Source organism: Poecilia formosa, unplaced genomic scaffold (assembly GCF_000485575.1).
Source record: "Poecilia formosa unplaced genomic scaffold, Poecilia_formosa-5.1.2 Scaffold531, whole genome shotgun sequence".
NCBI lineage: Eukaryota > Metazoa > Chordata > Actinopteri > Cyprinodontiformes > Poeciliidae > Poecilia > Poecilia formosa.
This window is the reverse complement of record NW_006800470.1, coordinates 117,369-129,603: the sequence shown is the minus strand read 5'-3', so window position 1 is coordinate 129,603 and position 12,235 is coordinate 117,369. Positions and strand designations below refer to the sequence as shown.

General features: G+C 47.1%; 3 protein-coding genes across 7 annotated transcripts in view; 1 reads left to right on the top strand and 2 right to left on the bottom strand.

Annotated features, from left to right (window-relative positions):
• LOC103129259 (uncharacterized) overlaps positions 1 to 1,137 on the bottom strand; it is a 26,015-nt gene extending 24,878 nt beyond the window's left edge. The window contains exons 1-2 of one of the 2 annotated variants that reach the window (XM_016664931.1): positions 976 to 1,137; positions 502 to 719 (exon numbers count right to left, since the gene is read on the bottom strand). In XM_016664931.1, the coding sequence (XP_016520417.1) occupies positions 502 to 719; positions 976 to 991 (234 nt within the window). In that variant the 5' untranslated portion in view covers positions 992 to 1,137. The remainder of the gene's footprint in view (positions 1 to 501; positions 720 to 975) is intronic. The other variant, XM_007540291.2, reaches the window with a different exon arrangement.
• A 272-nt stretch (positions 1,138 to 1,409) lies between these two features.
• Positions 1,410 to 3,546, top strand: pdf (peptide deformylase, mitochondrial). Of its 3 annotated transcripts, none has more exons than XM_007540286.2 (3): positions 1,410 to 1,507; positions 2,150 to 2,724; positions 3,011 to 3,546. In XM_007540286.2, the coding sequence occupies exons 2-3, from the start codon at positions 2,157 to 2,159 to the stop codon at positions 3,166 to 3,168; spliced, it is 726 nt and encodes a 241-aa protein (XP_007540348.1). In that variant the 5' UTR covers positions 1,410 to 1,507; positions 2,150 to 2,156; the 3' UTR covers positions 3,169 to 3,546. The 3 variants fall into 3 exon arrangements, with proteins under 3 accessions (XP_007540348.1, XP_016520421.1, XP_016520422.1); XM_016664935.1 differs by having other exon boundaries at positions 1,506 to 1,576; XM_016664936.1 differs by lacking the exon at positions 1,410 to 1,507 and adding an exon at positions 1,704 to 1,940.
• A 454-nt stretch (positions 3,547 to 4,000) lies between these two features.
• Positions 4,001 to 9,636, bottom strand: spata2l (spermatogenesis associated 2-like). 2 transcript variants are annotated; one of them, XM_007540285.2, is made up of 4 exons: positions 9,461 to 9,636; positions 7,145 to 7,449; positions 6,412 to 6,699; positions 4,001 to 5,162 (listed from the first exon to the last, which is right to left on the bottom strand). In XM_007540285.2, exons 2-4 carry the CDS (start codon positions 7,445 to 7,447, stop codon positions 4,470 to 4,472), a joined length of 1,284 nt encoding a protein of 427 aa, XP_007540347.1. In that variant the 5' UTR covers positions 7,448 to 7,449; positions 9,461 to 9,636; the 3' UTR covers positions 4,001 to 4,469. The 2 variants fall into 2 exon arrangements, with proteins under 2 accessions (XP_007540347.1, XP_016520420.1); XM_016664934.1 differs by lacking the exon at positions 9,461 to 9,636 and adding an exon at positions 7,518 to 7,713 and having other exon boundaries at positions 4,292 to 5,162; positions 7,145 to 7,481.
• Between the last annotated feature and the right edge of the window lie 2,599 nt (positions 9,637 to 12,235).

The following is a 12,235-nucleotide window of genomic DNA, read 5'->3' as shown; positions in this document are numbered from 1 at the left end:
TGTAGTTTTTTAATTAGAGTATATCTATGGCGATCCAGATGTCAAAAAATGGTGAAAATTGAACTTCATTGAGTTTTCACAAATCAGGAAAATGTTTCACAAATCACTAACTTGGTTTTAAATATTCAGCTTGAAGAAGAGAATAATCCAGTCCAAGTTTCAAGTGTCTAGGTGTTGTAGTAGTTTTTAAACTAGAGTTGATTAAAGATGCGGAAAGTAGTGAAAAATTAAGTGGAATCGCCCTTTAGCTATTGGAAGCTGGAAACGATGTAATATCTGGAAGTAATCTGGCTAATGGCTCAAGGCTTCATCCTGACGTCTAAGCGTCAAATAAATGCAAATCAGTCTGATTAAAATAACAATACTAATGTGTGTGTTTAACTATAGGGGAAAAAAGATCCTCATAGCATCCTCAGTAAAATGCTTAGCTCCCCCTTAGCACCTGCAGAAAAACATTTCTGGAGCCGCCACTAGTCAGAACCATCCCTCCTGTCGTCCTACCATGGTCTTCAGGCCGAACTGGATCTTCATGTGTTTGATGGCGGGAACCAGTCCGGGCAGCAGGCGGTGCGTCGCGTCCAGGAACGCCATAACCGCCTCAAAGTTCTGAACGTCCCGGTTCATCACGATGGAGAGGGCCCGGGCAGAGAGGACCCGCAGCCGCCTCGGATCCTCCAGGTTCAGGGGCCGAAGGTCCGGCTCGGCCCGGCCGGAGACCACTGCGGAGACACGAGATGTTCTGATCAGGTTCTGCTGCAGTTCGGTCAACAGGAACCAAGTCCAATGGTGGCCAGCAGTGAACTTTGGATCAGATTGTTTCACCTTCTCCAGTCAAACATCTCGAACCTTCCAAAGTTCTTTTTTTTTTTTTCCAGCTAATTTTGAATTAAACGCATCAGGATTTTCTAGCAGGTGTTTCTCCAGAAGTTATTCAGCTTCCTCCTTTAACAGATCGGTTCCGTCAGCTGGACCTACCTTGGTGAACCGCCATGATTCTGTAGATCAGCAGAAGAACCCTGGGTGGACCCGGCCCGGATCAGCTGCTCTCTGCTGGCAGCCCGACAGGTCCTCCAGCAGTCCGGCCTCCTCCACCTCCCGCGGGACATGCAGAGACATGTTCAGCATACTTCATAATCTGCTTGAATCTGGGTTTAAAAAACGAACTACTTCCGCTTCCAAGTCACCGCTTACCTTCAAAATAAAATCTCCTGAAGCCCAGAGAATTTATAATCAGTATAAATATCTAGGGAGAAAAATAATTTCAGTTAATTATATGATTAGTTGACACCAACATTTCCTTTGAGAACCATGACCGGCAGGAACAGAACAGGAGCCACAGTTTGTGAAACTTGGTTCAATATAGGCTTTTATTCTGAAGTGAATCGTACTGCTCATGCGTGGTAGACCAGGAAGTGATCATAGAGAGCGCCTCTCCTCTGTCCTGGCTTCTCCTTCCAGATCTGAGATATTTGTAGCTCGGGTAGCTTCAGCATCAGCGGACCTGCAGGTAACAGGAAGTCTATTAACCACTGACACGGAAATACGTCATTTATTTCAGACGAAAGCCGCGGCAGCGGTAATATTCAATAATACTTTGTGGAGTTGCTGGATAGGAGAGCATGTTTTAATGTACCAGACAGACCGGGCGGGCGGGGTTTAATGGTGTGCTTAGCTAAACTGGTGGTTTCTTATTAAATCAGAAATACATGTATCAGACATAACATTATGACCACTGACAGGTACAGTGACTGACGACCCTTCATCGTGGCTGCTGTAAATGAGCGGGCACGATTGGACTTAAGATAGGGGTAATCCCTGTCCTCTGATGTTCTGGCGTCCTGCGACTCTCAGCTGTCTCCCTTTTCCAACACAGCTGCATCACCTCCTCAGTGCAGTCAGGTTCTCCAGAGTCCTGCTAAACACCTCGTTATGTGACTCAGGTGTGTTGAACCAGAGACGCATCTAAAGGCTGCAGGCGTGGAGCTGCCCAGCCCTGGCTTAACATTCAGGCAGGTGGTCATAATGTTATGTCCGATCTGTGTAAACAGTGAGGTGGCCTTCAGAAGGTTCTGGTTCTGCTGAACATTTCCCATTTCTTCTTCTTCTGTGACTTTAACATCCATTTGTCCTGATCCATCCTGACCTCCAGCGTTGCCATGACCTCCAGCGCCACTCTGCTCACCTGGTCCAGATTCGGGTTCTGTGCGTCCAGAACCACCTCCTCCTCATGCAGAGTCCTGGTCCGACCCGCCTGCAGCCGCTCTTGGTCCAGCGGAGTTAAGGTGCGCTCCTACCTGCAGTACGTGAAGCGGAAGCTCCGCCCCCCTCCCACCCCCCCCTATAGCCACGTATGCCAGGTGGGCGACCCGGTCCTGCGCTGCCGGGCCGCCGCCGTTGACCCGGCGGCCATAGCGGGCCCAGAGATCCAGCGGGTTCTGGTAACCATGGTGACGGTGATGAGGAGGCTGCAGTGCGTGGGTCTGAGCGCACCGCAGGTGGGCGTGCCGCTCCGCATCCTGATGCTGGAGTATCCCTGGAACCTGTTTGAGGCGGTTCCGCCCGCGGCCCGGCAGGCCCTTGGCCTCTCCATCCAGCCGCTCCGGATCTTCCTGAACCCTGAGCTCCGGGTTCTGGACGGCAGCACGGTTCTGTCTCAGGAGGCCTGCGAGAGCGTCTCGGGCTTCTCTGCCGCCGTGCCGCGGTTCCGGTCCGTGGAAGTGTCAGGTACGTCTGGAAACCCGTCCAGAACCGGATCAGGATGATCTGCCAGTTCTGAAAACCCAGAAAGGTTCTGCTGGTTCAGGAGGAAATCAACCCATGATTTCTTCTTTAATGTAGCAAAGCATCAGAACCGATCAGGTAAGGAGGCTGGTTCTGATCGTTGAGCTCTACTGATGGGGTAGACTTATGGTATTTCTGTCTGGTGAAATGACCTTTGAACTCTATAAACGACCTGAACTTTAAGGAAAGAAATAATGGAGCATTCAAGGGTTCTGCTTCCTGTTTTCAGGCCTGAATGAGAACGGTCAAGAGGTCACCTGGCAGGCGAGCGGCTGGCCGGCCCGGATCCTGCAGCACGAGATGGACCACCTGGACGGAGTTCTGTTCCTGGACCGCATGGACTCCAGAACCTTCATCAACATAAACTGGCAGGAGCACAATGAGTAGCGCCAGCCGGCCCCGGGCACACGCAGCGCCGCATGGCGCAGAGCTGGACCTGGTTATGGTTCTGGTGAACCAAACCGGACAAATAAAATCTATTTAAGAGTAAATGAGCTGAATCTGATCTTCATCAGACTAAGCACAAAAGATGTTCTGGACTCAACCTGGTTCTGGTCCAGCTGGTACCGGAACGTTTCAGAACCAGAACTGAGAGCAGATACTGAGCAGAGGTCCAGGTTCTGGAATATAAAACCCCCTGATGGGTCCAAGGTTTTGTTGCCTTTCTTTGACAAACTGAACGTTTTTCATCAACAGGAACCAGAGTCATCAGAACCATCAGAACCGACTGTGTGGATCAGAAATAAAGGAATGTTTCTCTGATTTTCTGAGTTTTAATCTGATCTGAAACATTTTAGCAACGGAAATGTGAAACCAAGCAAGTTCTGCAACCTGAGGTTCTGCTGGTTCTTTACCTCTGTGCTGGTAGGGCCCGTCAACATTGGGCCCTGTCAGTCAGGTTCTGCCCGAGGCCCTGCATCGCCTTGGGCCGGCCCTGCCAGCCCAGATCCCATCAGCAGCGGCTTTGATGCGCCTGGTGGTACCGTGACAGTCTGGTTCCGGTTCTTTACATCAGGATGTCTGGTTCTGACCCACAGCGCTGGGACTGACTCATTCTGCTTGTAGTGAACTGGGCATTTAGTCCAGCTCTGGGGCAGAAAGATGAAATTGAAGCCAGAAGTTTCCTCTGGAGCCGAAGCATCTCTGCGTTTGGGGACGATGACCGTTTTCCTGCTATTGGAGGATAATTAGGAAAATAAACAGAAACGATTTTTCTAACTTAAACATCAGACGTACGGTTTTATTCACAAACAAGTGCATGTTGGGGGGGGGGGAAACAAAATTCTTGCCTATAATTTGATAGAGGGTGCAGATCCGTCCCTCCATGTTCCCGGCCTCTGAACATGGAGGCTCTGACAATCGGTTCAGTTAGACCAAGTGCAGCCAGACTCATTAATTTGGCTAAATTATTTTTAGCTAAATACTGTTGAGAAGCACAAGCAGGCCTCCTGAGCACAGATTAAAAAAATACTCAAAAGGCAGAAGGAGCATCAAGGATAAAAGGGGAAGGGGCTCAAAGGGGCTTTATGATTAATATAAAACCAGACAGACGAACATTTTACTGCAGGAACGACAAAACAGGAACCGACAACAGAAACCTGGCAACCTGCAGGTAACAGAGTCATAGCAACGTGTTGCTCTCTCAGGCACTGAGGTTCGGCTCATTGAGCCGGAAGAGCAAGAAGTCCTCAGACGGAGGTGGACAGGTCGGTGGACAGGTGGAAGCTGCGTCCACAGACGCAGGTCAGCGGGTTCTTGTACCAGCAGTCCCTGCAGAACTCGTCGCCGCAGTAGAGACACAGGACGCGCGGCGTCCCGCAGCAGGACTTCCCGCAGGAACACGTCCCCAGGCGGCGGGTCCGGTGGGCCGAGCGGCACAGCCTACCCTCTACGCAGGCGCTGCCGTGGACGGCTCTGCAGGTGAGGCACAGTAGGTGAGGGTTGGCGCTGGCCGCTTCGCAGTGGTAGCTGATTGGCTGAAAGGCGGCCGTGTCCTCGGGGACAGCGTCTCGGGGACGCTCCACCCCTGTCTCCGGCCCCGTCTCTGGGACGCCGCTCGCCGGCTCCACCTGGTGGCGCTGCAGTCTGCACTCGGTCAAGCGGACGCAAGTGATGTCATGGAGGACACCGCAGTCCAGGCAGCGCTGGAGACTTAGCGGAGGCGCACTGAGACAGTCGCAGAGGTCATGGGGTCGCCCTCTGTCCGCCTCCAGCGGCGGGGGTACGACCGGACCAAACCTCCTGCTGCGGGGCGCCGCCACCGGCCCGTTACTGCGCCGCTGGCCACCAGGGGGCGCCGTGCTGTCCTCCCGGTACAGGTCCAGCTCTCCCTCTGCGTCCTCCGGGACGGATAGCAGCCGCTCAGCGTTGTCAACGGCAACCTGTCCACAGACAGACATCCAGCTTCAGTCGCTTCCAGTGGCAGAAGAAGAACCGGGCCTTCAGAACCAACCGGACCAGAACCAAACCCTGGCACAAGCTGAGCTCAGACACCTGCAGCAGGTCAAAGGTCAGACTCCTTTGATCTGCAATCCTCCATCTTTTCCAGACTTGGAGCTCCTAAATTATCGCTGACACAACAAAATGATTTGAAAATATAAACTGCTGCCTTCATTCTGCCAACACAAAAGACTTTAATGATAAATATTTCTCACAGGTTACTGAAAGTAGAGCAACGGGACCATCTTGTGACATAATCAGGGTAAGTCAAAACGGTCGAAGTGCGCGTGTATTCGCCATGTCTACCAGCAAATAATCGCTCCGTATTTTCATCATTTAAAAACTTTTTTGACTTTTGTGTGCAAGTCCCTGTAAAAATGAGACAAACGTATCCATGGTGAGGAAGCGGAAGGTCTGTAAATAACTTCATTAGCATTAGCCTAATTGTAAATAGTTTAAATAATAGAATATATTGCTGCTTTCTTTCTGCAGACATGAACACAGACAGAAATATTTAGTTATCAGAAGGAGACAGACGTTCAGATCCAAACCTTCACCATTTCTTCTTCCCAGAAACGTTTTAGTCATCGTCACTTCCTGAACTTTATGGATCAGAAAATAATAAATATGGCTGCCGGCTCCCTCCTCTTCATCACTCCATGTGGATTCTTCCTCCAAAAGTTGATCAGAGAAATCTCTGTGATCAACAGAATCCCTCCGCTTCTGTTACTCGGTCGTTTAAGGGTTGACTTACCTGATGACGTCACAAGATGGCGCCGCCATTTGACCCAGTTATTACTGAGAAAAACAACACTCCGTGGAATATATATGATTCTGTGATTAATATTTATTATTAAAAGCTTTTGTGTTCACAGAACAAATACAGCAGTTCATGTTTTCAGTCATGGAAGCGGTTTTATCGTGTCAGCGATATTTAAAGGGCCGGTTACGGTTTAGAACCACCTGGTCAGCCCCAGCTGAGGCTCCACCTGGAGGTTCTGAAGCAAACCGGGCTGAACTGGGTTAATGGTTCTGGAGAAACATCTGCTATAAATACTTTAATTGTTTTTCAGTTAAATGCTGAAATTCATGTTCAAGAAGAAGCTCCTGGAAGGGAATCAGAGTAAATAAAGAGGAGACCTGGAGACAAGGTGATGCATTAAAGCGGAGGTCAACGTTCAGCAGCCGTACCTGCAGCCGCTGGCCTTGTCGCCGCTCCCGCACCACGCCGAGCTCCCAGCGGGCGCCGCCACGCTTCCCCAGGGCGGCCAGCAGGAGGCGACACTCGCAGCGGGCCAGGAAGAAGGCGCAGGCCAGACGCAGCAGCTCCCGCGGCGACGCTGGGCCGCCGGCGGGCTGCAGGTGCAGTAACCGGGTCTGGGCCGGGCCGGGCCGGTACCCCAGCAGGCCGAAAACTTCCTCGGTCTGCGGCGCCGAAAGTACCGGAGCGACGCAGTGGGTGAAGGTACCGGAGTACATCTGGACCAAAGCAGATGAAACGCCACAGCTTTAAACGCTCAGGAGGTTTCATGCTAACTTTATGCTAACATTTTCTCAGTTTAGAAAATTCTCCATGACGTCCTGCGCCTTTAAGAACATCGGGCGCCCCCTAGAGGCAAGTGCAGCTTCACAAAACACAGCTCAAATGAATGAATCTACTTTTAGTTAAAGTACTTTAAATAAAACATGTAATTTAAAATGTTTTCACATTTGGGAGAAATCTGTTAAATTAGCAGATGTGGATCATTACAGATGAAAGCAAAGGAATCGTTTTAGGAATTGCTGTTTGCAGTTTGGCGCGTTTTGTTTTGTGCGATCTGAACAATAATTATTGTTAATAGACAGTAATTAATAGTAATTATTCTGTAACTAATGACTGCTGGTTTCCCGGTTTGTCAGTCGGCCGCTCCGGGTCCGGCGGTACCTTGATCACCCGGTACTCTTCCCTCCAGGGGCCCAGGTACAGGTTCAGCGCCGCCTGCTCCAGAACCTCAAAGGTCCGGGCCAGACCGCACAGACCCGAACTGGGCCGGGCCTCCAGAACCTCTTCCATCAGCCGCAGCGGCTCCAGGCCAAGGCCGTGCAGCTCCCGGGGGTCGGAGGTCGCCAGGAGGCCCTCCACCTCTGACCTCAACGCCTCATCCTGACAGGCCCGGCACGACCCCCGACCCAGGATCTGCTGCTCCAGAACCCGGTCGTACGCCTGGACCAGGTCCACACCGCGCATTTCTGAGGGACGAGAAGAACATCAGAACCAGAACCAAGACCAGGACCAGGTCCGGAGCCGGGACCAGAACTGGAACCGAGGTCGTGACCTCGTACAGGAAGCCAGGCGTTTCTTCTTCTTCTCCGATCTCGGAGCCCAGAGAGTGGACCTTCATCGTGAGGAAGAGGAGGATCGTGGCTTTAATATTCATCACTAACCAGTGATGAATCTGAAAAGTGTGGAGTGTTATTATAGCCCTCCTATCAGAGTCAGAACTCTGCAGAACCTCCTACAGGTCTGCGCGTCTTCAGCCGTCTTCCCACAGATTCCAATGCATTCAGGTCTAGACTTTGACTAGGCCGTTCCAACCCATGAATCAGCTCTGAACTGAACCAATTTCTGGCTGCTATAAGCTGAACTTTGACTTCAGACTCAGCTGAGTGTCTTGGTTATCTCTGCCCATCTTCCCACAGTAAGATGCTGCCACCACCATAATAAACATCTTAATTTATATTTTTAAGGTTTTTACTTGTGAAAATGATGAAAACTATGAAGCATTTTTCCCAACTTTTACAGTTTTAATCAGTGATGATGTCAGTTCCTGTCTCTCCAGTTCTCCGTCAGCTTTCATCAGAAGCAAGAAAATATATCCAGAAATAATAAAATGAGACAGGAACATTATAAACCAGAAGTGAAAGGTTAAATATAATCAAATGTGTAAAGTTATCATTGGCTTTGCTGTTAAAGTTTGTTTTTTGTGTTTTGGGGGAGAAAAGAGGCTTTTCTGTTGTTCAAACTACTTCTGCTGTTCTTTGAAGTAAAAATTGAATTTCAGAATCGGAAGCTAACTTCAGTGCCCCGAACTTGGCGCTGAAGTTAGTTTGTGTTTCAGGGTGCAGAAAAGGGCTATTTCCTGGTTTTTTTTTGTTTTGTTTTTTGTTTAGAATTTTTTTTTTAAAATCAGCTCCAGTGCAAAATAAGATTTTAAGAATAAAAACTTTAGTTTGTTGCATTTTTCCTTCTCTTTACTATGATGTATGTTGTGTTGTTTCTTTATTACTTTTTATCATTATTTTATGTAACTGCCAAAATCTGCCAATAAAGTTTGAGCTCAATTGAAACTTCAGCAGGAAACCTGAAGAAGGTTCTGACCGTCTAAGGGTTGGAAGAAATGAGTTCCTTTTTTGGACCGGGTCAGACAGAACCTGAAGCCACAGTGAATCCAGCCCAAATAAGCCCCGCTTATATCCGATTACATGATATAAAGTAGCAGGTAAGCAGTGAAATTCTGGTTATTTTTGTGTTATCATCAGAGGTCCAGATTGGATCAGAACCAGAACTGTGCTGCTATGGACCCACACTGCAGGTCCAACCCTGACGTAATGGCACCAAACTGAAACTGTTTTGTGTCTTTCAGAACCAACCAGTTGTTCTTCATTCCTTCATTCATAAACTGCAGCTAAAGGCAGCAGAATCAATGCAGATCAAGTTTAACTGGGACTGGACTGACTGGTCCCAGTTCAACTGGTCCCAGTTCTGCGGATTTAAAACTCAGCTCCGTTTATTTAATGTCTCACAAAAAATGTCTGTCCAGATAAAAGAAAACGTTTCCAAACCATAAACCATGTTTTCATGAATCTGAAGGATCGGTAGAATAGTTCGGTTCAGATTCGGTTCGGTTTTAAACTCTACATAATCAAAAGTAGACCTGATTCATTAAACTAGTGAAATAGCCCATTAATGAACCACCGAACCGGAAGCTAACTTCAGCGCCGTTTAAAGTTCTGAGGTTGATCCAAAGGAAAGTTCGGTCCTGTCCCGGACCCGCCCCGAATAAAAGCTCGGTTCTGGTCAACTCCAAAGGCGTTAATTCTGAGGTTCGCCACCACCCGGGCTTTCAGTAATTCTCAAAGCAAAACACATTTCTCCTTTTTCTCAAAGAAGTCTCGGTCCTGAACCAGCGCTGGCTCAAACACCAAGTGGAGGCGGACGGTTCGGACATGGGTCCAAACAGAAGAAGAAACAGAACCTCACCTGCAGCTGGACCTCTCAGATCTTCTTCTTCCTTTCTGTGTTAGATGATCGCAAGCGACTTATAGGTGTACAGCGCCACCTCCTGTTGATGAGTGGAACATCCTTCCACCCACCGGATTCAGTCTCTGAGTTTTATGTCATGGTTGTAAATGAATAAAGTTTATCTTTATTTCCTTTAGTTTTGTCAGGTTTTTGGTGGTAAAAACACATTAATTATATTTAAGGTAGCCACTGTGTGTGGGAGGAAGAGAAGGATGAGGATCAGGGGGAGGAGCCTCGTCCCCGATAAGCTAAACATTGTCACGTGTTCCGGGTATTTCCCAGCAGAGAGCGCTTCATATTTCCACCAGTCTGCCCCGCAGCTTCCACCTGTTGTTTTATATTTAAATATATGAAAATGAGGCCAATATTTGTGTTCAACCCCTTTAACTCTGTCACCACTAAATAAAAACCCAAAGTCTTCACTCTTTCAGATTTTTATTCTTTCCTTAGTTTGAGTCTGCAAGCTTCTACTTACCCAGAACCTGCTGCTGGTCCACCTGAATCCCCTGAGAGCCAACAAAGGTTAAAGGTCAGGTGAAGAGCTGTGTGAGTATGAATGCTTTAATGTGACATAAGGGGGGAAGGAAGACTAAACGAGATTTTACTTTAATATAAATGCGTAAACAAACCTTTATGTGACATTTCAAATAAAATAACCATGTTAATTAATACAAAGTAAACAGTAAGGATATAAACAGTGACATGTATAAAATACTGAGTAATTATAATAAAATTTGCACTGACATTAGCTCATATGTTGCAGAAATCTAAGCTTTCCTATCTGAAGTAAATTTCTTTATACAAGATCAGTCTAATCAAACAAGAGTACAAATAATATTAGTCAAGTAAAAGACTAATACTAAGTACAGTGCATTAAAATGATTCTTATAAGTACTTTCCCCAAATAAGTTACTAAAGTAAATGTAACCAGTACTACCCACTTTTGAACATAGATAAAATTAGTAGACTACTTTTGTTAACAAGCTTTAAAGATATATTGGCATTACCTAGTGACCATGTAGCTAACATTAGCTAGTCACATGTAGCTAACATTAGCTAGTCACCATGTAGCTAACATTAGCTAGTCACCATGTAGCTAACATTAGCTAGTCACCATGTAGCTAACATTAGCTAGTCACCATGTAGCTAACATTAGCTAGTCACCATGTAGCTAACGTGATAATGATAAAATGATAATGTTGATCTTTTATAGGGCAGCTGTCGAGTGTATTCTGAGATATGGAGATATGGCATTACTGGATGGTTTGGAAATCTTACAGTTAAATTGAAAACTCAAATTCTAAGTCTGGTGAAAATGGCAAGTAAGATCATCAACACTCCAAATCTATCTTCTCCACAACAGCTGTTTGATCAGGCTACCATCCGCCAAGCTCAGAACATCCTGTCTGATGGGTCACATTGCATCAGAATATGTCCTCATGAATTCAGGGAGAAGGTTCAGGGTCCCCCTGTGCAAATACAAAAGTCTGAAACATTCATTTGTGCCTCTCTCCATTAACCTGATGAACCCTGGACAGAGTAATAGGAGATCCAGACGGTGATCAAGAGTAGCATGTAGAGGATGTATGTGGATGGAAATGGTTATGGGGATGAACTGGCAATCTGACATTTGTGCTTTTATTTATTTGTTGTTTTTATGTATTTATTTATGGTTACTGTCCTTTTGGATGAGCTTTTATTGTTGTATTGCAGTTTTGCCTGTTTCCAAGACAAATTTCTCCTATGGGAGACTAATAAAGTTATCTTACATTAGCTAGTCACCATGTGTAGCAGGTTCCAAATGGTCGCCAGAATGGTACACAGACACGAGAGGCAGAACTCTGGTCACTGCACGTTTAATGAACCTTTAAAAAAAGCAGCAAAAGGCACCAAAGGCACCAATCAGTGGACAGCGGCTACAGCTATCAACATAGAAATCTTCCCATGCAGCAGACGGCTCATCTCAACTGTATATTCATGGAACCGGGTTCTGCTTCACTCCACTGTACCAGGCCGGCCCAAGTAACCCTCAACTCTGCGGTGTGTAGTTTTTTAATAAAGACAAGGAGTTTCTGGGTGATCTACAGTTTATTTCCTGAATGAGAAAATATCGGGGATCGAATCAGTGCAACGGCTCAGTTTCAATCAGCTCATTACAACAGAGCGTTACGTTAGCTTTTAGCTTAGCACATGAAGTGTTTTATAGTATTAACAAAACTAAAAGAACAAAAATTGGTGCCTGGCACACATTTAGTAAATATTCATTACACTCTATTCGTCTTAGTTAATAAAAATGATGTTATGTGTGTTGCTAACACTTCTCTACACTGTGTGCTGAAAAATGCAACTGAACTCTTGTGCAGCTTTCACAGACTGGCACTGAGTGCAGGAGCCAGCAGCATATAACCAGCCACACCGAGAGGGGGCGCTATTTCCCCATTGCACTGATGCACATAAATCAAGTGGGACTCTACACAGGGGCGGATCTACTGGGGTGGCATGGGGGGGCAGTTGCCACCCCAAACGAGAGCCTCGCCACCCCTGTTGCCACCCCAGCTAGCGACAATGAATTCAATAAATAGTTATGGCAAATCGAACATTAAGCGCATGAAACTCTTTTTTCCGACAACATTGAATGCAACACAATGTAACCTGCCACTCACTGCTAAGTAGCGGGAAGTGCGAGAGAAGGACAGAGCGCGAGGCAGCAGCATTGATGGATATATTATTGGA